The sequence below is a fragment of the Microcaecilia unicolor genome, chromosome 7, assembly GCF_901765095.1.
Source record: "Microcaecilia unicolor chromosome 7, aMicUni1.1, whole genome shotgun sequence".
Taxonomy (NCBI): domain Eukaryota; kingdom Metazoa; phylum Chordata; class Amphibia; order Gymnophiona; family Siphonopidae; genus Microcaecilia; species Microcaecilia unicolor.
Window position 1 is genome coordinate 55758748 of NC_044037.1, and position 25363 is coordinate 55784110.

The window sequence follows — 25363 nt, forward strand, 5'->3', positions numbered from 1 at the left end:
TAGACTGGCTGTACCATACAAGTCTTTATCTACCGTCATCCACTATATTTATTTTATTTGGATTTAGTTCACACCTTTTTCAATAGTAGCTCAAGGTGAGTTACATTCAGGTACACTAGGTATTTCTCTGTCCCTGGAGGGTTCACAATCTAATTTTGTACCTGAGGCAATGGAGGGTTAAGTGACTTGCCCAAGATCTCAAGGAGCAGCAGTGGGATTTGAACTGGCCACCTCTGGATGTCAAGACTGGTGCTCTAACACTAGGCTACTCCTCCACTCCATTCCTATATTAACTTTATACTGTACTCACACCACCAAGTAGCAGATGTAAATCAACAAAGTGCTAGTTCAAAGCTGTAGTGCCACCGACCCCTTTTGCAGCATTAATTTAAATTTTAAATAATTATTCCTAAAAGTACTTGACATTTCAGTGCATTAGACAACAGGCATGTTCTTAGACAGTAAACAGAGAAGCGCTTCCTAAATCAAGCAACATATATAGGTATGTAAATTTAGGAACTGATCCCTGATACACCCACAGCTCTCCTTGGTGTAGAGGAATGTTTTCTTTAATCTACAGGAGGCAAGAGCAATTCTTATACATCAGATCTAGCTATTCCACTGTATAGCATACTTCATCCATCTTTTGTATGAGAACCTTAAGAACGAACAAATATCCTCATCAAAGTCAGGTCCACCACTGGTAGATCATTACACAATAACATGTGAGCTTGTAAACCTTTAGCTACTTGTATGCTGTTCATGTGATGGGGTGATGGTTGCCGTTCCAGATGAAATACTGACATTGTTTGGCATTTTATTTAATAAATATACACCGTGTCACCAGTTATGGTCCCTATAAACAACTTCTTAAGATATGAAACCGGCCAAAACTGTACAATAAGTGAAGTACTAGTATCTGCAACATTATTTTACAAAGGTTTCAGTGTACACAAATGTATTGTGATTTCTGTGTTGTACCTTTATATCTAACTTAAATGAACACCCATATGAATGTGGTCTGCAAAGCAGATTATAGATAGATTCCATTGACGCTGTCTTTTGTAAAGGAATTCTACAGAATATTCAAGTAGTGTAGCAGGGAAAAGGAGATGCCTCTTGATCCCAGGTCCAGCAGACAGAGCCACCCAATGAATGTCCCTACTTTTTGTTTGGCTCCAGAGAGTTTATAAGTCTGTTGATGTAAGCTTTTTCATACTTCGCCGTTGAGCTAGACTTGATGCTGCGACAGGTTCTAAGACTGGCTGAAATGTCTTATGATTCAGTGCAGAATATGTGGCAGCCATAGCACCCTAGAAGACATATAAATATACATGGTTCTTTGATTTAATGTTTTTAACATTATTCAGTTTTGTTTTTTTAAATGCGTAATTCAAGCTGCTAGAATATATCATAATGGAGCAAGTTCCATTGAAAACATTTGGTGGATACACTAGACTTAAAGCTTAGATGAACCCCTAAGTCTGTTTCACACACATTCAAAAGTCACTGTGCATACCAGCTTACACCAATCCTGCATCCACATTCATTTCTCTTTGTGGTGCTACAGTTAATGGCCATCTGTGAATAGATTACAAGAATATAAAGTCTGAGGGTCAGCTTTTCTAGCTATAATTGTGTTTGCCCATTCAGCACTGAAATGTAGAAGGAAAGCCAGTGGGCCAGCCAGGCTATACTTTACTAGATAAGGATTCCTCATCTTTTTGAACCAATACCAGTATCTTGTAAAAATCTTCACACCCTTATATATTTTTTTTATAATCCACTGTCTAAAATATATGTTAAAATGCATTAAAAGCAGGAGTTTCACAATTTACTCTATACTTTCAATGTGAAAGAACAATTATAGAACTATTCAATAAGTAATTACATAGTAACATAGTAAATGATGGCATATAAAGACCTGATAAAGTCTGCCTGATAGTCACACATTATGATTAAACCAACAATGAATATAATATAAAATACTTGATCATTGTTTCTCTGGCATTTCTGGGACATAGACCATAGAAGTCCGACCGACCCTGTCCTTAGGTTCCAACTGCTGAAGTTGCCTTCGAAGCCCACTCCAGCTATACAAATCTGTCTTGTCATTTGTGGGACAGACTGTTCGGCACTGTCCTCACATTCTAAATTCCTGGAGTTTCCATCAAAGCCCTCTCCAGCCCATCTTAAACTGGATTGCCATATACGGGAACCAGACTGTACAAGCTTGCCCAGCACCGGCCTTAGTTCTTCACAGCCAGATTCACCATCTAAGTGCCACTCAACATGCAAACACACATGCAACCATCTAAGTTTTTTTTTTATACCATTCATTTTCTAATTAGAGATCCTCTGTTTTCATTCCACGCCTTTTTTGAATTCTGTCACCACTTTTTTCTCCATCACCTCCCTTGGGAGGGCATTCCAGGCATCAGCCACCATCTCCATGAAAACATTATGGGAAATTAAAAAGAAGCCAAATCATCTTGATTGCATGAGTAGTCACAACCTTGGTGACAGCAAAGATTAGCATCACAATTACCTTAACAAAGTCCATTAGTTAAATAGTCTATCTGCATCTAGTCACAGTAACTGTACTGATTCAAATATGCTTCTATAAAAAGGCACCTAAATGTGAGGGCACACAGTTCGAAGGTAAACGAATCAAGCTCTTTGTTGTACTATGTGACGTGAATTTGAAGCACAAGTCTAAACATACCTAATGCAAAGCTGCCAAAGCAACGCTGAAATAAGGTTATTCAAAGGTACAGATTGGGAAAAGGCTTAAAGGAAATTTCAGTGTACTTGAATATCCCCTTGGGGTACTGCCATGTTCATTATGGTAAGTTCCAACAGTCACTTTCTCAAGCGGGCTGTCACAATAGCTCCAGGTTAATGAAAACGTTGAGGAAGGTCACAATAGCTCTAGGTTAATGAAAATGTTGAGGACGGTCACAACAAGGCATTAGATTATTAGCAAAAAGACAGACACTGCTGAAGAAAAGGCATAAGAGATGTCATATGGCATTTGCAAAGAAATAATTAGGGGACACTGATATGAAAGTGGAACTGTTTGGTCTCAGAGCTAAGAAAAAAGTGTGTGGCCTAAAACAAACATCACATTACCCAGTTAAAATCATCCGAGGAGCAGGGACAGAGAGATTTATAAAGATTAAGGGAGAGATGGATGATACAAAATAAGAGGCAAATTCTGAAGGAAAATCTCTTCCAGTCAACTTTAAACCTGGGACTGGGGAGAACAGTCATCTTCAGTTGGACAAAAATTCTAAGCACAAAGCAAAATCAATAATGGAGTAGATCAGCAAGAAGTGAATGTTCTTCAGTGGCCTAGTCAAAACCCAGACCTGAATTTAATAGAAAATCAGTGCCAAAACTTGAAGATTGCAGTCCACTTAAGGGCTGACCTATTCTGCCAAGAAGAATGGACACTAATCTTAAATTGTAGATCCGGTTTTCTGGCATTACAACAGTTCCATACGGTTCACCCGTTCCTCAATGCCGAGACATTTCATACACTTTACCATGCTTTTGTCAATATCATATATGCAGTATTACCCCAGTCAGTCATAAAATGACTGCAATCTCTTCAAAATACAGCAGCTCGATTCTTGCATAATGCTAAGTGTCGTGACCATGTCACTCCATTATTTCAGGATTTACAATGGCTTCCAGTTTCCTCCAGAATATAGTACTACTGCTGACTTTTAGGGTACTTCGGGAAGGAATCCCAGACTATCTGTCCAGTCTCACTATACCTTATGTTCCTGCTCACATGTTGCGCTCATTTAATGACCACTGTCTGGTTCTTTCTTCTCTGTCAGAAGCCCACTGTGAATCCACTCTAACATCGGCCTTTTTCTTTTTGGCCCCTTCCCTTTGGAATAAGTTGCCCCTAGCAGCTCCGTTCAGAGCTTTAAGAATTTTAGTAGATTTGAAAACCTCTCTCTTCTCAGTAGTATTTAACACTTTATGACAATAATGAAAGATGGATAATAGCAGTGGTCACTACATTCCCCTTTTCTTCTCTTCCCCTCCCATTTTCTCTTGTGCTTATTGGTGTGATTAATGTGCTTTTTCTGTTTTTATTGGAGTTCCTTTCACTTTTCTTTTATGAATTCTTTAAAATTGTACATCGCCTAGTCTTGGCCTGTCCAATTTTGGAGATAAATCAAGTCTTTTGAAGAAATGACTCATGGTTGTTACTGCTACAAAAATAGCTTCCACCAAGTATTGAGTCAAGGGATGTGGAGATTTATGCATGAAAGCTTTTGGTTCTTATTCTTATTTTGAATATTGTTATAAATGTTCTCTCATGGTAAACATGAAAAGTATGTTGTGTAGATCAATGCAAACATGCATTTTGAACTATATTAATAATGTACAGGGCTGTGAAGACACAAACACTAGACATAATATGTAAACCGCTTTCCACAGAAAGGTGGTATATCAAATCCCATCCCCTTTCCCTAGACACAAAATGAAAGAATACTTGGCCTTAAACACGAGCCGATTTAGTGATGGTATCAATAAACTTCCACATATATTCTGCATGCCCTAAACCTAACACAGACCTTAAGATTAAAACAATAAGGCCTATTTTGGCAAATTTAGCTTTGCCATGAAGTGAAGGCTGGGAGGGGCAAGGGAGGAGAAAATGAAGTCACTTTCCCTTGGCCCATTGTTCAAAATCAGATTAACAAATTAACTGGGTTGTGAAAAAAGATGCTGGAATCTGGCTTTGGCATCTCTTGCTCTCTGCCAGTTCCATATGGCTAATTAGGGAAATAAACCAAAAAGGAAGTTGCCTGTTAATGGCAGCAGTTAAAAAGTTTCATATACAAAGGAATAAATTTTCAAATAACTGGTTTTGGAAGCTCAGGTTAGATGTTAAAGGAAAATAGAAACATGATAGCAGATAAAGGCCAAATGGCCCATCCAGTTTACCCATCCTCTGTAACCCCTAACTCTTCCTTTTCCTAAGGGATCCCATGTGCTTACCCTATGCTTTCTTAAATTCTGACACAGTCCTTGACTTCATGACCTCCACTGGGAGGCCATTCAACACTTCCACCACCCTTTCTATGAAATAATACTTTCTTAGATTCCTCCAAAGCCTATTCTCTCGACTTCAGCGTATGCCTCCATGGTTTGCAAATCTATTTCATGCATATTCATTGTGGATATTCTGAAAACCTGACCTGCCTAAGGCTCTCGAGGACCGGAGTTGCCTACCCCTGCTTTAGTTGAAAAAGGCTCACTTCCTGTACATTAATGCCCTTGAGATACATAAACGTCTCTATCATATCTCCTCTCTCCCTCCTCTCCTCTAGCGTATACATGTTGAGGTTCATAAGCCTGTCCCAATATTTATTTATGTTCAAGACCACTTACCTATTTTGTAGCAGCACAAAAACATATTCCATCCTGTTTATATCTTTCTGTTGGTGTGGTCTCCAGAACTGCACACAGTATTCTAAATGGGGCCTCACCAGACACTTATACAAGGGCACTTTCACCTCTTCTTTCCTGTTGGTTATCCCTCTCTTTATGCAGCCAAGCATCCCTCTGGCTTTGACTGTAGCTTTTTCCACCTGTTTGGAAGCTTTAAGGTCATCAGACAGAATCACTCCCAAGTTCCTCTCTTCCTACATACACAGAAGCACTTCACCCCCTATACTGTACCGTTCCCTCGGATTCTTGTGGCCCAAGTGCATGACCCTACATTTTTTTGCATTAAATCTTAGTTGTCAAATATCGGACCATTCCTCCAGCTTTGCTAGGTCCTTCCTTATGTCATTCACACCCTCCTGGGTGAACAACCTTTTGCAGAGTATGGTATCATCCACAAAGAGACAAACCTTACCAGACAGCTCTTCCGCAATATCACTCACAAAGACGTTAAAAAGAGCTGGACGAGGACCGATCCCTGCGGTATTCCACTGATAACATCTCTTTCTTCAGAGCAAGCTCCATTTACCACTGCCCTCTGTCTCCTTCTACTCAACCAACTTTTAACCCAATCAGTTACTCTAGGTCCCATACTGAGGGCACTCAATTTATTTATCAGCCACCTATGCAGAACTGTGTCAAAGGCTTTGCAGAAATCAAAGTACACCACATCTAGTGCCCATCCCACGTACAAGTGTTTTACCCAGTCAATCAATCAGATTCGACTGACACGACCTGTCTCTAGTGAAGCCATGCTGCCTTGGGTCCTGCATTCCATTCAATTCGAGAAACCTCACAATCCTCTGCTTTAGAAGCATTTCCATTAGTTTACTCGCCACTGAGGTCAGACTGACAGGTCTGTAATTCCCAACCTCCTCCTTACTTCCACTCTTGTGCAAATGGACTACATCTGCCCTTCTCCAGTCCTCTGGGACACTCCAGTCTCTAAGAAAGCATTGAAGAGATCAGTCAGCGGGGCCGCAAGAACTTCTCAGAGTTCCTTGAGCACCCTCGGGTATATCCCATCAGACCCTATCGCTTTGTCTACTTTTAGTTTAGATAGCTCCTCATGAACACAGTCCTCTGTGAACGGGTCTTGGTCTACCATACATCCATTCCGTTTAGCATTTGTTATCTACAATCCTATCCTTGGCCTTTTACCTATGAATACACAGCAGAAATAAGGATAAAGCTGAACCGCTTAACAGTTATCTTCCATATATTCCTCCCCCTCAGCTTTGAGCCTCACAATGCTATTATGGAACTTCCATCTGTCACTTACATATCTGAAAAATGTCTTATCCCCCAATTTTACCATATTAGCTATCTTTTCTTCCATTTGCTGTTTTGCTTTCCTGACAGTTTTTCCAGCTTCTCTTAGCTTACCCAAGTAGTCTCTCCTGTCTTCATTCTGTCATCTTATAACGTGTGAAGGCTAACATCCTTTCCCTTACCTTTTCAGCTACTACGTTTGAGAACCAGAGCACCCTTATTTTTCCTCTTACTTTTTTGTAATTTTCTAACATAAAGGTTAGTTGCCTTTAATATAGCTCCTTTCAGTCTTGTCCATTGCTGTTCTACTTCCTTCAGCTGTTCCCATCCTACTAACTCTTCCTTGAGAAATTCCCCCATGATGGCAAAGTTAATTCTTTCGAAATCCAGGACCTTCAATCCCAAATGAGCCCTCTTTCCTAATATTGAGCCACACCATTCGGTGATCACTAGATGCCAAATGGTCTCTCACTTTGATGTCAGAAACATTCTCTCTATTTGCAAGCACCAGGTCTAGAATAACAACATCCCGCGTTGGTTCCATTATCCACTGCTGAAACAATTCTTCCTGTAGGGAATCCAAGATCTCTTTGCTTCTAGATAACCCCACAACAGGATTATCCTTCTAATACTGCTACTGCTAACAGTGCAAGAAGGTTGAGGAATATGTTTAAGGGAAAGAGAAGGTAAATTAATATCCTTTTAATAGTGATATAGAGTAACAACTAGTGGATATCTTAACAGAGATCCTTTTAATCTAAAGCAGGAAAGGCACCCAATACCAAGCAGAAGGCTGAGTATTTACTGCAATAATTAATAATTTACTTTTCCGAAAACAGCTGTAATTTGGATAGAATTAATTGATGGTGATAAGTAGTGTGATTAGGAAAACTAAGAAGTGTCAATCCTGAGGTGGGTGGGGTGAGGGGGCTGGGTGGGAGGGCTTAAACAACTAAATATCTGTAGAATGTGTTAGCTGTGAAACCTCTCCCTGAAGCTGTATTAAACCACTTAACAAGTCAGTCACAACAAGGGCGACGAAAAAAAGGGAGGAGCAGCAGACGATGTACAAACTAGCACCTTTATTAAACATCCAGGACTCGACAAGTCATGTTTCAGCCCACAGGGGCCTTCCTCAGGAGTCTCTTTGATTGGATGTATGTGATAATGAGATGTAACCAAAATGATGCAGGTGTATTCAATACCTTGTTGTCTGTCTTACAAAACATTTACGAGGTGTTTTGTAAGACAGACAACAAGGTATTGAATACACCTGCATCATTTTGGTTACGTCTCATTATCAACACACATCCAATCAAAGAAACTCCTGAGGAAGGTCCCTGTGGGCCGAAACATGACTCATGTCGCGTCCTGGATGTTTAATAAAGGTGCAAGTTTGTACATCATCTGCTGCCCCCTCCTTTTTTCATCACCCTTGTTGTGACTGACTTGTCTGTTTGCCTATAAGGGTTACTGTTCTTCTGTTCTGTGTTTAAACCACTTAACTACTTGGCTGGTTGGGATATGGGGAAGACAAGGTTTAGATACTCAACACAAATGCCCAAAACCATAGTTCTAAGGTAGAATTAGCCAGAAATGAGAGGGAATGCCAGAAAATGCCTCATCTCTGTGAGGTTTCACTGCAGAGGCAGAAATCAACAGTCCATGTGGTTGCCATTAACTTCCTTAATACAGGAGTTTTAGCCACACCTATGCTGTTCAATCCTATCTACAAGAAACCAGATGGGGGAGGGCCAGCGAATTAAACACACCTTACAGAAAAAAGCTCTAACATGTTTTTTTTTTTTTGCAGTTTTTAAATTTAGTGCCCAGATCAACAGATATCAGGGGGTAATTCCATAATGAGCTGTCTAGCTTTAGGCGGCAGGAATGAGTAACTGGCAGAATTCTAGTACTTAAACACATAACCAACTATTACAGAATACTATCTAGCAGAAAAGTATGCATTATGATTTGATGGTGCATACTTTGCTGGGGGCATATCAGCAGAGTGCACAGGTACATGTGCAAATTATAGAATTCTATTATTTACATGTGAGCATGCTAATATCTAGGTGTACACATTTACACCAGCTACAGGACTGGTATAAGTGATTGTACTTTAATGTTTTCATCCATTTGCATTAGTGTTCTATAAAGAAAAGTACGTGCCTATTTTTCTTTATAGAATAGACTTAAAATAGGCCTATATCCAGTGCCTATCGTGGAACCTTTATCGATCTACCACGTGTCTAACATTTGGAGTAGATTTTCAAAAGCCATTTAGCATCTAATCTTAGTGCAATAAATAAATATAAATCGCTTTGATTGTACCATTAACTATGTTCTCTTAATAAACACACTGGAGGCAAATTTCCCATCAGCCTCTTATATGATACAAAATTAGTATTTACTTTTATCAAGGAGGTAGTGCTGCTTCAAAAAGCCAAACATATTACCTTTACTAGATGTGGTGCATCTTGTCTGTTAAGTTGGTAATGAGGCAACTGATCCCTACAGGCTATCCAAGAGTGTTTCAGAACTTGTTTTGCTGTGTATCGCTGATGTGGATCTACATGTAGCATATGAGACAGTAAATCCTAGATTTTGAAAAAGAATCAAGGCATGTAAGTACAAGTTTTTTTTTCTTTTAAACTTTACAACATGCATTAATTTAAATAAAGCTAAATTCTTTTCAGAATTTGTTAATATTTGTCAATTGTGCTATATTATAACAAGATCTATGAACCTGGGCAAAAACAGATCTAATAAATATTTATCACATAAGCTAATATATTCAATAAAGAAACAGGTAGCTCTTTAAACAAGTTTCTTTCTGTTTTAGTAGAGAGATGTGGTGGCCGTGCTAGTCCACTTTTAAAGGTAATCAATAGAGTTAGAATAAAATAAAACATAGAAAAGAAAATAAAAATACCTTTTTTGGACTAACTTAATACATTTTTTGATTAGCTTTCGAAGGAAGCCCTTCTTCATCAGATCAAAAATAAGCAAATTTTGATAAGTAACAGCATATATAATTGAAACATCAAAGTATTTCAGTGACAGTCTTCCTTTCACACTGTCACTGAAACACTTTGTTGTTTCACTTATATATACTATTACATATCAAAATTTGCTTATTTCTAACCTTCAAAAGTTAATAAAAAAATGTATTGTTAGTCCAATTGTTAATCCAATAAAAAAGGTATCATCTTAATTTCTTTTCTCTGTTTTATTTTATTCTAATTCTATTGATTACCTTTCTGTTTTATTGATTGCAAAATACAATTAAAACATTGCACAATTATGCATGTAAGATTATTTCCTTACATGAGCATGGAAAAGTCCCTCTCAAGTCTTGATATGTCTTATTATTTAAATTATATGATGCACCTGTAGTGTACATTAGGCACTGTAAGACCAATTAGACAAAGAAACAATTTGTTTAATAGGACTGTCTTCAAGATGCCTGGCTGTGAGTGTTGTAGCATGCGGCTCCGTACTGGCAGCTCTTTTTCTTTTTAATGCTTAGAACCACTGCAGGAAGGAGCTGCAGGTTTGAAGTGGGCGGAGGGGAGGGAAACGGGTCGTGAGTGGTGGGGGAGCCAGAAGAGACAAAATGAAAAAGAGGAATTTATGCTGGGGCAAGTGGGGAAGGGGAAGATGAAAGAGGCACCCGGTTCAGCAGCATTTAGGAGGGAGGGGACAATGCCCCCTCTCTCACCCTCCCAAAACTACACCCATGCTACCAATAATAAAGAATCACAACATGGATAGAGTAGCTCACCCGCACCTCCTTGCCTCTTCTTCTGCCATGATTAATCTTTTTTAAGCAGTGCTGGCACACAACAGCAAGAGCAGGCTGCTTCAGCCAATCCCAGGGGCCTTCCTTCTGCCTGTCCCACCCTCCACGGCTGAAGGAAGGCCCCCGCGATTGGCTGAAGCTGATTGCTCCTGCCAATGTGTGGCAGCACTGCTTAAAAAAAAATTAATCACAGCACTGGTGGAACAAGAGGAGGCAAGGAGGTGGGTGGTTGGGGGGAGGAGGACAAAGAGAACGAAGGCGGGGGGGGGGGGGGGGGGGGGGGGGGGAGAGAAGAAGCCTAAGCCACAGGGGATGCCAATGCCAGGAGGGTACCCAAGCCGGTTGTTAAAGTACCTATATTAACAACCGGCTCCCAAAATTCTTAAAAATGTAACATATGGCTCTGGCGAGTCGATGCAAGTTGGCTCCAGCACACCACTAGAACTACACATTGGTTCTGAACCTGTGGGATAGGAACCTAAATGGCATTGTAGAAACAGGGCTCCCTCCCCTCTTTCAAGACTTCCACTGTGACCCATGCCCAGTGGGGTTTCTGAGTCCGTGAATATCCACTTGCCACGTCCCCTCCTCTTCTTGTTTGAGCTTCCTATTAGGTTGGAAACCCATGATTATTACAGGTGTCTAAGTGAACGCTGAAACACATAGCCCTATCCCAACTGCTGTAACTGCCGTCATCACTGCTCTTCATGCTTTGGAAAAGTGGGAAGAGGAGGCAGTGGATGAGTTTGGGGAGAGAGGTGGAGATCTGTTTCAGCATCAACTGTGTCATGTGAACTTTTAAGTATAAAAAATGGGATCATAAAGGATAAAAGATTGGGAAGCACTGGATTAATACATATACTGCACACTGATATCAAACAGTGATAAACTAACATTTTCATACCTTTGCTGCATCTGAAACTGTGTCCCAGTTCCCGCCATTCAGAGAGAAGTTTCCACTACCTATTCGAAGAAGAATTTCTTCAGGAGTATCATTAGGTCCATTAGCAAAAGGAGTATAGCTATCAAAATAAAAACATTCTTCAGTAGAACAGAAAAAAAAAATACATGCCTCAGCACTGAACACATTTCTTGGATCACACTGTACAATATGAATCAAAAATTATCGAAACAAGATGGACGTCCATCTTTCGTTTCGATAATACGGTTGGGGACGCCCAAATCTTGAAATTTAGGTCATCCTTAGAGATGATTGTCCCTAGACATGGTCATTTCTGATTTTCGGCCATAATGGAAACCAAGGATGCCCATCTCAGAAACGACCAAATGCAAGCCTTTTGGTCATGGGAGGAGCCAGCATTCGTAGTGCACTGGTCCCCCTGACATACCAGGACAACAACTTGGCACCCTAGGGGGCACTGCAGTGGACTTCAGAAATTGCTCCCAGGTACATAGCTCCCTTACCTTGTATGCTGAGCCCACCAAACCCACTACCCACAACTGTACACCACTACTATAGCCCTTACGGGTGAAGGGGGGGCACCTAGATGTGGGAACAGTGGGTTTGTGGTAGGTTTTGGAGGGCTCACATTTACCACCACAAGTGTAACAGGTAGGGGGGATGGGCCTGGGTCTGCCTGCCTGAAGTGCACTGGATAGCCTTGTTGAGAACTTTGCAAAACATGCACCTTTTTATAAAATGTATAACTGTTTCGAGAATAAAACATTTGATGGGATTTTTTTTTTCAAACGCACATATGTGCTCAATGAAACCACTGAATACATGCTTTTGAACGTCAGTCTCATGTTCAACAAACATGCAAATAAAACAAATTAAAACTATTCTATATGGTTTTGTTATACTACCTGAAACAAGGATATAATTTAAACATTAAACAAGTAGGGGAAAGCATGCAAAGTAGGGATCATGGAATTCTTTCCAATTCCTATGCAGGTCTATGTGCATGTATATCTATCTTCAAGGACAAGCAAGACCATAAGGGTTATTTTATAGCAATCCTTTGCACATACGTGTTCAGATACACATGTATATGGCCTCTTATAAAATACTGGCTGGTATGAAAATACATGCTTTGACACAATGGTGCATGCTTTGCCAGTAGGTGTTTACAGGGGTGGAGTTTAGGAGGAGTGTTGGTGAAGTATCCCGATAGCGAGGTTGCAATTGAAACCACAGTAGACCTGGTGTCTTTAAATAAAGAGCAGACAGGTTTTCAAGATTGCAAATTAACACTGTCAACGCAAATTGTGAATAGGAACAACAAATATTGTTTGAAATGTTTATATGCAAATGCTAGAAGCCTAAGAAATAAGATGGCAGAGTTAGAATATATTGCACTAAATGAAAAGATAGATATAATAGGCATTCCTGAGACCTGGTGAAAGGAAGATAACCAGACACTGTCATACCAGAGTACAAATTATATTGCAGTGATAGGGTGGATCGAATTGGTGGAGGGGTAGCATTATTTGTTAAGGAGGCCTTGAATCAAATAGAATAAAAATTCTGCAGGACACGAAACACATCTTAGAATCCCTATGTATAGAAATTTCATGTGTAAAGGGGGAAAGGACAGTGATAAGAGTGTACTACTATCCACCTAGCCAGGATAAACAGACTGATGTAGAAATGTTATCAGAAATTAGGGAGGCTAACAAACTGGGGAACAAAATAGTAATGGGTGATTTCAATTACCCTGATATTGACTAGGTAAATGTAACATCAGTGCATGCTAGGGAGGTAAAATTCCTTGATGGAATCAATGACTGCTTTATGAAGCAGCTGGTTAAGGAACCAACAAGAGGGGAAACAATTCTAGATCTAGTCCTTAGTAGAGCACATGATCTTGTGCAGGAGGTAATGGTGCTGGGGTCGCTTGATAACAATGAACACAGGGCCCTGTTTACTAAGCCACGTTATAGGCGCGTTAGTGCTTTTAACAAACTATGTATGTGCCTAAAATATCCCTATAGGTGCCTACAAGGTTAGCGCGCACGCTAATTGTAGGTTTGTTACAAACACTAACAGGTAAACAGGTCCCTTTATTTGATCATATTTGATATCAGCTCTGAAGTACACACAGGAAATCCAATACGTTAGCATTTAATTTTCAAAAAGGAGACTACAATAAAATGAGGTGAACAGTAAAAAAAAAAAAAAAAAACACCCCAAAACAAAACAACCCCCACCTCCAAAAACTCAGAGAAGCAGCTGTTAAAAAAACATGGAACTGAGAACTGGCTGGATTCCTTACTTAGACTAAAAGAAAATAACTAAATCACATTCAGATTCAGAAAAAACTTAAGTGTTATTGCCTTAGTATTCACCTCAATGTACCTTAATCAAAATGTTATTTAGATATGACAAACCATAAATAACTACTCTTGTTACCTTCTCAGTAATTGAGATAGCATTCTACTCAAATACGAAAATATAAGATATGGACTTCAAATTGCAAAAGTTCATGGGAGAATACATGTCCATCTCTCCTGCAATCTCTTTGACCCCTGTACACTTTGTGTATTGGAACTGTGCACATATAGATACATCATCCTGAACAAATCAGACTACTTATGTATCTAAAGGAAGAATGGGTCCATAATAAGAACATGCCATACTAGGTCAGACCAATGGTCCCATCTAGCCCAGTATCCTGTTTCCAACAGCAGCTCAGCCAGGTCACAAGTACCTGGCAGAAACCAAATTAGTAGCAACATTCCATGCTAACAATACCAGGGAAAGCAGTAGCTTCCCCATGTCTGTCTCAATAGCATGCTATGGATTTTTCCTCTAGGAACTTGCTAAACCTTTATTAAACCCAGATACGATAACAGCTGTAAACATCCTCCAGCAAAGAGTTCCAGAGATTAACTATTCATTGAGTGAAAAATATTTCCTCCTATTTGTTTTAAAAGTATTTCCATGTAACTTCAATGAAAATACCCTAGTCTTTGTACTTTTTGAAAGAGTAAAAAAAAAAAAATCGATTCACTTCTACTCATTCTACACCACTCAGGATTTTGTAGACCTCAATCGTATCTCTCTTCAGCAGTCTTTTCCAATCTGAAGAGTCCTAACCTCTTTAGCCTTTACTCATATGAGAGGAGTTCCACCCCCTTTATCATTTTGGTCACTCTTCTTTGAACCTTTTCTAATTCCGCTATATCTTTTTTGAGATACAGAGACCAGAACTGAACGCAATACTGAAGGTTAGGTCACACCATAGAGAAATACAGAGGCATTATAGTGTTCTCGGTCTTATTTACCATCCCTTTCCTAATAATTCCTAGCATCCTGTTTTGCACACTGGGAAGAAGATTTCAGTGTATTGTCTACGACGACACCTAGATCTTTTTCTTGGGTGTTGACCCCCTAGCATCAGGCAACTATGATTTGGATTATTCTTCCCAATGTGTATCCCTTTGCAATTATCCACATTAAATTTCATCTGCCACTTGGATGCTGTGTCTTCCAATGTCCTAAGATATACCTGTAATATTTCACAGTCCGCATTTGTTTTAACAACCTTGACTAATTGTGTGTCATCTGCAAATTTAATCACCTCATTCGTCGTTCCGATTTCCAGATCATTTATATATATTAAATAGCAACGGTCACAGTACAGATCCCTGTGGCACTCTACCCTCCTCCATTGAGAGAAATGGCCATTTAACCCTATATTCTGTCCAATAATTAATTCCCAAGCCACAACAGAACATTGCCTCCTATCCCATGACTCTCTAATTTTTCGCAGGAATCTCTCATGAGTTATTTTGTCAAAAGCTATCTGTAACTCTAGACACACTACATCAACCGGCTCACTTTTATCCACATGTTTATTCATGCCTTCAAAGAAATGAAGCAAACTGATGAGGCAAGATTTCCCTTGGCTGAACCTATGTTGGCTGTGCCCCATTAAACCATGTTTATGTGTTCTGTAATTTTATTCTTCATAATGGTTTCCACTATTTTACCTAGCACTGACATCAGTTTTACCAGTCTGTAATTAACCAGATCACTCTGGAACCTTTTTTCAAAAAATGTTTTATTTAAATTGTATTAACAAAAAGAAAATTGCAATTACAATAGCAACAAGTTGTCACCCAAGTAGAAAGCTAGAATGTACAAAAGAAATTCCCCCCTGACCTCATCCACAACCCCTCCATTCTTCCCAACAAAATCCCCCCTAACAATATAGATACAAAAACAACAAAAATCCCCGCCCCCCCAGGGCTTTGATGAAAGAAGTGGTGGTGCCAAACTAGGTAGTATAGAAGTATCTGGATAAAAGGTCCAAGTTGTACAAAAGTCCCAAATTTTATGATAGGATATGATGCTGCCAGTCCGGATAGCTGGGGGGGGGGGCCCTGGTGAAGGGGGGAGCAACTGCGATCTCAGGGGGGTGGCAGGGGCAGGGCAAGGGGTCAGAGGGAGGCGGAGCTGTGTGGAGAAAGAGTTTAGAGACATCTCAAATATTATCTTGATATACTGATGTCAACAAAAAACCACAGTCAGGTGGCTGAAGAAATGCATCGACAGCTGTTAATTCATCACACACAATCAGGGAGCCGATGCATTTCTTCAGCCACCTGACTGTGGTTTTTTGTTGACATCAGTATATCACGATAATATTTGAGGGTTATCATTTTGAGAACTATTCACACGGTGCAATGTTCGAATATACAAGATCTGGTGGATCAACGATGGTCTGAAAGCCACTAATGAAGACTGTTTGCGGCGGTCAATGCCGTTGTTTGCATTCTAGCATTATGTGTGATTACAATATCAAGTTTAAATAGCACTGTATTGTTTGGGAGTACTGTGTTATATTGTATAATCAGCTTATAGCTTTGTTGTTAGTATTGTAACCATGATGTGAAGGGTGACTGATGTATGCATGTGAGTGAATGAGTAAATGTTATAACATTTTTAAGAGTGTTGATTGACACTGGTGTGTCAATAAAGACTATTTGATATATAATTCTGGAGTCTTTTGTTGTAATAATTGAATTTTAATTGCCAAACAATGAAAAAGTTGGAACTGATGCCCAAGGAGCAGAATATAAGTACATAAGTATCATTTATCGTTTATTCATTTACTAACCGTCACTTATTACAAAGGTAAATCAGAATGGTTTACAATATAATATAACATAAAAATATACCATTAAAATACTCTAAAACGTACTCTGAAATCCATTTATAATAGGAAAGCACAGCAAACCAGTCAATTAAACAATACGAGTTACTAAAACTATAATCATCGTCATAAAAACATTTACTAAAAATCTAAAATAAAAGAAAAGAAGAGAAAAATGTATTCTCTCCCTTTCTTTTCTTCTCCTATACCTTTCCGTTTTTAAATAATTAAAAATTGTACTAAACATTATCTTCAAATATATCTCGAAAAAAATGCGTTTTTAAAATTTTATGGAAATGAGTATAGGAATCTTCAAGCCTAAGTTCCTTGGGAAGGCAGTTCCAAAGAGCAGGGGCTAAGAAAAAGAATGCAGATGTTCGCGTTGATTCCCATCTAGCTTTAGATGGAGATGGAATTACCAATCTATTATCTGTCAACGACCGAAGTGTTCGTGCTGGTATATAAGGAATAATAAGATTAGACAAATACGATGGACTAGATAAGTAAAATGCTTTATGTGTCAAAATAAGAATTTTGAATTTTATCCTAGCTTCTATTGGAAGCCAGTGCAATTGATATAACAGTGGAGTAATTCTGTCATATTTTGAAGCTCTACAAATAATGCGGGCTGCCACACTGGGAAAAGACCAAGGGTCCATCGAGCCCAGCATCCTGTCCACGACAGCGGCCAATCCAGGCCAAGGGCACTTGGCAAGCTTCTGAAACGTACAAACATTCTATACATGTTATTCCTGGAATTGTGGATTTTTCCACAAGTCCATTTAGTAGTGGTTTATGGACTTGTCCTTTATGAAACCGTCTAACCCCTTTTAAAACTCTGCTAAGCTAACAGCCTTCACCACGTTCTCCGGCAACGTGGTGAAGATAAGGTGAAGTCAATGACAAAAGCGATCCTGAATGCCACCCAGTCCAGGACTGCAAACAAAAAAGGCCAGTGTATGCAGTCAAATGATTTTCAGCATCAAGCGACAGCAAACACAAGGAACTTCTCTAGGCTGGGCACTAAAGATAAGGTGTAAGGCTCTCCACACATTATCGAAAGTCTGACGACAGTGAAAAGAAACAAGCCTGGTCTTCATGAATCAGGGTAGGCAACATACGCTACAGGCGATTCACTAAGATCTTAGTAAAAATTTTATAGTCAGAACCAAGGAGATTGGGTGAAGAACTACAAAGCTGGGGGTCCTTGCCCAATTTGGGCAAGACAGTAACAATAGCCAATGTCTCTGGAAGTGGGTCCCCCTCATCAAAAGAGTTAAACACACGTAAAAGCACCAGGGCCATGAGCCCCCTAAAGGTTTTATAAAACTTATTAGCAAAGCCATCAGGCCTTGGCACCTTACCAGTGGGTAAATCTTGAATCGCTCTGTGAATCTCATAAATATCGAAGCACTCGCTGGTCAGCTTCAGTAAATTCAGGCAATGCCACTTCCACTAAATAAAAGGAGATAGTGTCTATGGGTGGACGGATACCCGGGGAGTATAGCTGTTCATAATACTGAACAAACAAGCTCTGCAAAGTGGAAGAGTCCTCTGATCATCCCTAAGGAAGGGAATATGTGTGCGAACAGTTTGCTGCTTACAATTATGTGCCAGGAGCCTACTTGTCTTATTACCAAACTCAAAATGAGCCTGGCGAACCAGCTGCAACTGCTCTGAAATATCAGCCAATTGAAAGTCATTAAGCTCTTCCGGTCCAGCGCCCCGACTAATTTGGTGTTCCAAGCTCGCTAAGTGTGCCCGAAGTGTCCACTCTGTGGGAAAACGTGTTTTACACAAATGAGCCTGCAGGGCTATAAGATGACCCTGCATGACAGCTTTGAGGCCTTCCCACAAAATTCCAGGGGAGACTGCTCCATTACCTTTAAGTTGAAGATAATCTCGCAGTCAACCTGAGTAATATTAGTCACGTCAGACAACAAAGCATCATTTAGTTGCCACCTCGGGTGGGGTCCCACTGCGTCGTCACTAGCCACAAAACAAGCAAAACAGGGGCATGGTCAGACCAAGTAAGAGTCACTATTTGATGACAATGAGCAAGTTAAAGAATAGAAACATTCCCCAGCCAAAAATCTATATGAGAGGAAGTTTTATAGACTGAGGAATAATAGGTATAGTCCTATGCGTCCATCAGGTGGCAGCGAATGATAAAATTATGTAACAATTCCTGATCCCTAGGAGCATAATGTAGAGATGTGGCCGAATTATCCAGCCGGTGGTTCAGCGTAAGGTTAAAGTCCTCTCTCCATGGCTAAGAAGCAGCTGATCAAATTGTCCCAGATAGTCCTCATGGTCTGCATTAGGGGCATACACATTCACAAGGGTATATAATTGTCTACCGATTGCCAGAATCACGAGCAAAAATAATGCCTCCCTCTGACTTGTATTAATTTCTGTACCTGCCAGGGTCCGGTGTCATTAAGGGCGACCATATCTCCCCTAATCTTACTAATGTCACAGTTGGAAAAAAATACTAGTACAGATACTTATGATGGCAACAAAGACGCTCATAAATTGGCTTAAAATTTGTCTCCTGGATCAGGGCAACATCCACTTTAAGCCAGAACAACGCCCAATAAAGAAGCTGCCTCTTCATGGGTGTGTTCAGACCTCTGGCATTCAAAAGCACCAAGGATCTATCACTCATTTATATGTATACCCAACAACGAACCAATATAGTTTCCGGATGAACACCCATTCATTTCGTCATCATACTCTACACTCACCTCTGACCCACACATCAAAACCTAACAAATCCCATCCACCCATATCCCACCCTCTCTCCCCTGCCCCCCCCCCCCCCCCATCATCAATCTGGAATCTTCCCAACACTCTAAGAAGAGGTGCCAAGTCGAGCAAGTGTGCCCCATAAAACCCACCCTATATATCTATCAACAAAAATATTTTACATAACAACAAAACCACATAATACCGCAAACCATACAAAGCCAAGTAAAGGCAAAAAAAAAAAAAAGTCTCTGCTCAGAGCTCCGCAAGCAGGAGTGCAATCTCAGGAGTCACATAGAACACTCAAAAGATGTCATGGAAGATGGCTAGCTGATTACTGGTGCTGCAACCGCTTACATCCCTTTGTCACCCACTGCCACTTGGGATGAGTCTTCAGCAGAGATGAAGGCTGTCCCGACCCAGGAGCCGTCCCCTCAGGCAGGACCTTGCGTGCCACAGCCAGGGTCCAAACCTGATGAAGATTGCCATCTTATAAAACAAAAGTGCAAAAGGATGTCTCCATCTGTACTTGATCCCCAACTTGCACAAGCCACATGCTAAATGGCTGCAAAATCTGCCCGCCACTTAAGGGTAGCTAATGCAAGATCCTAGTAGATTTCTACTGAAAAAGAATCCTTCTGATAACTGCTAGACAAATAAGTTGCCTTTCAGATGCATTTGAGCTTAAAATCACTAAAGCAAGCCACTATATCTTTGAGCTGGTTGTTCCTTGGGGTGTCCAAAGCCCGATACGCTTGCTCCAGCAAAATGGTGGTTGGGTCTAACTTCATCTGGCCCTCCGACAATAAGGAGCTGGCCAGTTGCTGTACCACATTTTCACATTCCGCATAGGCGAGAGACCATGGCAGGCCACGGAAGCAGAGGTTCCGGCGCCAACTCCTATTTTCTAAATCCTCCAGCCTGTCCAAAATCTGCTGGCTCCAAGTCAAACATCAGGGACCTGATCGCTTCAGTTTGCTCCTCAAGCCTTCCCTCCACTTCTTCCATCTGATGACCCAGTTCACGGATCTCACCTCTCAAACCAGCTCCCAACGCCACAAGTTCCAAGCAAACCGCCTTCATATCCGTTTTAATGTCCTGCAGCCGATCCTTAAGTTTTTGCATAGCCACCACCTGTTCATCACCCAACCCACACAAGCCACATGGGGAGGACCCACAAGTAAGCATAAATTCACGCTCCGCCGCAGTATCCAAGCCAACCACGAGGTCAGCGGTCGAGCCACCAACATAAGCAAACTCTTTAAGATCGATAGGGCAGGGGCAACTACTCATCTACCGCTACTCACAACACATCCTCAGGAAAGCAAGTCAAGCCTTGGATGGCGCTAGATATAAAGATACTGTTAAATAGTACCTGATGAGATCACTTCCTCTCTACCCCTAGAACCCTTTTTAAAAATTGGCATCACATTTGCCACATTAGCTCTCAAGTTTTTCAAGCATTAATAGCCTAACATGCAAATAGATGTTATATTACGAATATATATATTAAAAGAAATCTCACCCAGCCAGCATCGTATATAAGAGGACACCCAAGCTCCATATATCACAAGCAGCATCATAGCCTTGTCTCATGAGAACCTACAAAACAATGATATGCGTTCAGAGATACTCAATATTTCATCAAACATTTTTTATTCTCTGATGCAGAGTAAGCAAAATACATTAATAGGCCTCATCATTGTTAAAGAGCAAATACTTGTAATATCTATGTTTTATTATAAAATTGTTACACATATATTTCAATATATATATATATATATTTCAGTAGATGGCAGAAGGGATGCTTTCACAAGGTTGAAAGTTTGAAAGCATTTTTGGCCGGTATCTTGAAACAGCCTCGGCGGAATACGGATCATGTTGAGACCTGTTTTTCTTTTTAACTACAAAAGTTAAGTGAAAGCAAGATATATTTAACTCTTAGAAGCAACACTATAAAGGGTTGCAGTTGGAGGCATTACTTTAACTCACTAGAGACGTGCTGTGATTAAAAGCTCGGACAACCTTTGAAGATTTTGGTATCTGTGTTTGTCCCAACAAAAACATATAAGCATATCCCTATAAGTATAAGGGGGAAAGAGACCTTTAAGAGGTTATGCATGTTATCGTTTATGTTTTTTGATGGGAATTAATTTTTTTTTTTAACTCTACGGATATGCCATATAGTTCACTTAAATGAGAGGCTCAAAAACTGGCTCAAAGTAAAATACTTTATGTGCAAAGCTGCTTACCTGGAACAGATGTTTTCTGCCGATAGCAAAATTTATCAAGCACACAAAAGGGTGAAATCAGACAATGCCAGAATGGAACATGTCTCCCAGAACTCAACTAGTGTTACATTCTGAGTATATGCTGCCTTACCAGTGAGCATAAGTCTCCTCAGTTTGGAGGGTGGGGGGTTCTTAAACTATGAAAACTACCTTCTGTCCTTCCATGGCATTTACATTTATACATTCACTGCCCTTGGTTGCTTTGTTCTCACCTGCCCTTTCGTCAGCTGTTATTTTGAGATTTTGTATGTTTAAGAGATCTCTGTATGTGTTGCTATTTGGAATTGCTGGTACTATAAACCACTATAATGGCTCTATCTCAAATAGCGGTCTATCAAATCACTGAATAAACTCTCTGCTATTTACAGAAAATGTCAGGTAAGGTAAGTAGCTTTGGGTTTTGTCAGTAAGCAAGGTTAACATGCAACTGAGATTCTCAAGTTCAGGGCCACTCCGCTATATATTCTCTGTCTACTACAGGAAGAGAACCCACTTAACTCCTCTGAGGAGGTCCTGCTTGACAGCACAAGGCAGAAATGAGTAAGCATACATGAATGCGTGATGAGATGATCTGAATGCTTCTAGAAAACATTGCTATGGTATGGTTTCATGCACTAAGTTCCATTGGCAATATCACCCATGACTGAGGAGTCAAGTCCTGCTTGTCCTTGGAGAATTGGGAGCATTAAACAATGGAACAGCTTTATGTTTTTGCTGCTAGCAAACAGGTCTATTTGAGGGGTATCCCATATCCGAAAAATGTCTTGAATTAGAAGTTCTAGTGACCATTCATGTACTGAAGATCTCTGCTGAGCTTGCTCAGTATGTGGGGTTCGGAAAGCCTGGTGTTACTGGAAATCAAAGCCCCATATTCTTGAACCACCTCCACACAGGCAAAGGGAACCAGAACTCCTCTTGCTTGTGGAGGTAAAAACATGGTAATCTGAATTTCTATCGGAATCAACACTGATTGATCCTGGAGCAGCTGGGAAAAAACTTGTAAAGAATAAAATATTGCTCTGAACTCTAGATGACTGATGGGAGCATTCTTTCTGCTTTTGATCAGGCTTCCTCAGTAAACAGAGAACTAAGGTGAATTCACCAACTGATGCTGGAAACATCCATCAGAACACAAGAATGCAAAAAGGACTCTTTTGCAGGTTTATCTGATATGTTCACTAATCCAGCATAAATCCAAGATAAATTCTAAAATAGAGATTGGGTAGGCCGATTGCACTGGAACTCAAGGTCCCATTGCAGTTTTCTTATTTTGAGTTCAACAAAGGAAGCCATATATACCACAGCAGACATGTGTTCTAATATGGCTCTGGCTAAGTCCCATAGTGAACACTATTATGTTTATTAAAACTTACTTAATATAGTGTCTTTCAGCAAAAATCAAAATGTTTATAATTTATGTTTAAATCTATTTTTATTATTCCAGCAAATAATAATGACATACAAAGCGAATGCAGTAACAGCAATTAATCTTCACAGTCAAGATACTAGAATAACTGAAAACTACTCCCCCTGTGCCCTCATCCCCTCCCCCAATTATGGTCCTTTATCTGGCAAGTAATAAGCTGTCTGATGAGCAATACATGATGAAGAAAAAAAAATAGCTTCAGCAGTTGACTTCTGGTCCGGGTCGTAAGGTCTGCAGGGCTCCCAAACATGACAAAACGTTGCCCTGATAAATCAGAAAAATCCTGAACCTGGAGTCTGTCCACTCTCAGTTAATAAATCACGTGGAGGGGCATAATCAAACAGGGCGCCCAAGTTTTCATGAAAGCGTCCTAGCAGGATGACCCCGCGAAGTGGCGGGGAAACCTGTATTATCAAAACAAGATAAGCGTCCATCTTTTGTTTTGATAATACGGTCGGGGACGCCCAAATCTCAACATTTAGGTCGAGGTGGACTTCACAAATTGCTTCCAGATGCACAGCTCCCTTATCCTGCGTGCTGAGCCCCCCAAAACCCACTCCCCACAACCGTACACCACTACCATAGCCCTAAGGGGTGAAGGGGGGCACCGACATGTGGGTACAGTGGGTTTCGGGTGGGTTTTGGAGGGCTCACATTTACCACCACAAGTGTAACGGAGGGGGGGGGGGGGATGGGCCTGGGTCCACCTGCCTGAAGTGCACTGCACCCACTAAAACTGCTCCAGGGACCTGCATACTGCTGTCATAGAGCTGGGTATGACATTTGAGGCTGGCAAAACATTTTTTAAAGTTATTTTTTTTTTAGGGTGGGAGGGTGCTGGTGACCACTGGGGGAGTAAGGGGAGGTCATCCCCGATTCCCTCCGGTGGTCATCTGGTCAGTTTGGGCATCTTTTTGAGGCTTGGTCGCAAAAAAAATGGACAAAGTTAAGTCAGCCAAATGCTCGTCAGGGACGCCCTTCTTTTTTCTATTATCGGCCGAGGACGACCATCTCCCAATCACGCCCCAGTCCCGCCTTCGTTACCCTACCGACACGCCCCCGTGAACTTTGGTCGTCCCCGCGATGGAAAACGGTCGAGGGTGTCAAAAAATCGGCTTTCGAATATGCCGAATTGGACATCCTTGCGAGAAGGACGTCCATCTCCCGATTTGTGTTAAAAGATGGGCATCCTTCTCTTTCGAAAATAAGTGTGAAGGTTTACCAACTGATCAGCAGTTGATACCTGTTAGATATTGGAAGGAAGAAATGTTCAGCCTCTACTTGAACGTGGGGAGGCTGAGGATGAGCTAGAATCATTGAGCCGATCCACAAATGTTTGTGCTCACTCAGGAGAATCAAATTGAGACGACTTCCCTTGAGAACAGATCTTCAGAACAGCAGGATACAACACCATAAAGTGTATATTTCTCTTGGCCAGGGAGGAACACATATGGGAGAAGCACCTCGCTTCTCCATTAAGGTCGCTGAAAAATCTTGAAATATGTGAATGGGTGCCCCCTCGTAGGTCAGAGAGTTTTGTTTCTGCTGATATTGCCGAAGCACTTCAATTCTTTTTTGAAACTGATGAAATTATGCAATGCTAATTCTTGGCCTCTGATTACTCATTTGGTGTTTCCCAATTCTGTGTGCACGATCAAGTCGAATAGGGCCTTGATCAGTTTTCAGCGGAAGTTCTTTCTGTAATCAGCTCTCCAGGATGGATAGAAGTTTGGGCTCTGAGATGGTCTCCGGAAACCTGAGGAAGCGCAGATTGTCCCTCCTCGATTTGTTTTCTAATTCCTCCAGCTTGTCGGAATGCTGCTGTGAGAGCTGATTCAGCGCATCTCATGCATGGCATCTTCCATGCTGGATACTTGAGACTCCAACTCCGTGGTCTTGAAAGCGATATCTGTACAAAGGGATTCCAGATGTGCCATCCGAGAAGAAAGCTACGCAAATCTAGGCTCCAAGGCAGTGGCGACTGGAGAAGTAAGATTTGCTAATGCAGCAGTGGTAAACTGAGACATCACAGTGCCCGGACTGTCAGCCATCTTGTCTTCCACTACTTTATTCTTCTAGTTCCCCTTTAACTGCGGTTTCCCAGCCATTGGATCAGGAATTTTATTCAAATATTTGTCCATGTACTATTCAATGTTAGCCCAGGTAAGTAGGTGACAAATTCAGCAAGCAGGCAGTGGATGGAGGTGGAAAAAAAACCCAGGAC

At 40.7% G+C, this 25363-nt stretch overlaps 1 protein-coding gene across 5 annotated transcripts in view; it reads right to left on the reverse strand.

The window, feature by feature from the left end:
- Nucleotides 1-218: 218 nt before the first annotated feature.
- RPS6KA6 (ribosomal protein S6 kinase A6) overlaps nucleotides 219-25363 on the reverse strand; it is a 248754-nt gene continuing 223609 nt past the window's right edge. For all 5 annotated transcript variants that reach the window (XM_030209964.1, XM_030209960.1, XM_030209963.1 and 2 more), the window contains 4 exons: nucleotides 20948-21024; nucleotides 11457-11574; nucleotides 9207-9347; nucleotides 219-1313 (listed from right to left, as the gene is read on the reverse strand). In XM_030209964.1, coding sequence (XP_030065824.1) covers nucleotides 1188-1313; nucleotides 9207-9347; nucleotides 11457-11574; nucleotides 20948-21024 — 462 coding nt within the window. In that variant the 3' untranslated portion in view covers nucleotides 219-1187. The remainder of the gene's footprint in view (nucleotides 1314-9206; nucleotides 9348-11456; nucleotides 11575-20947; nucleotides 21025-25363) is intronic.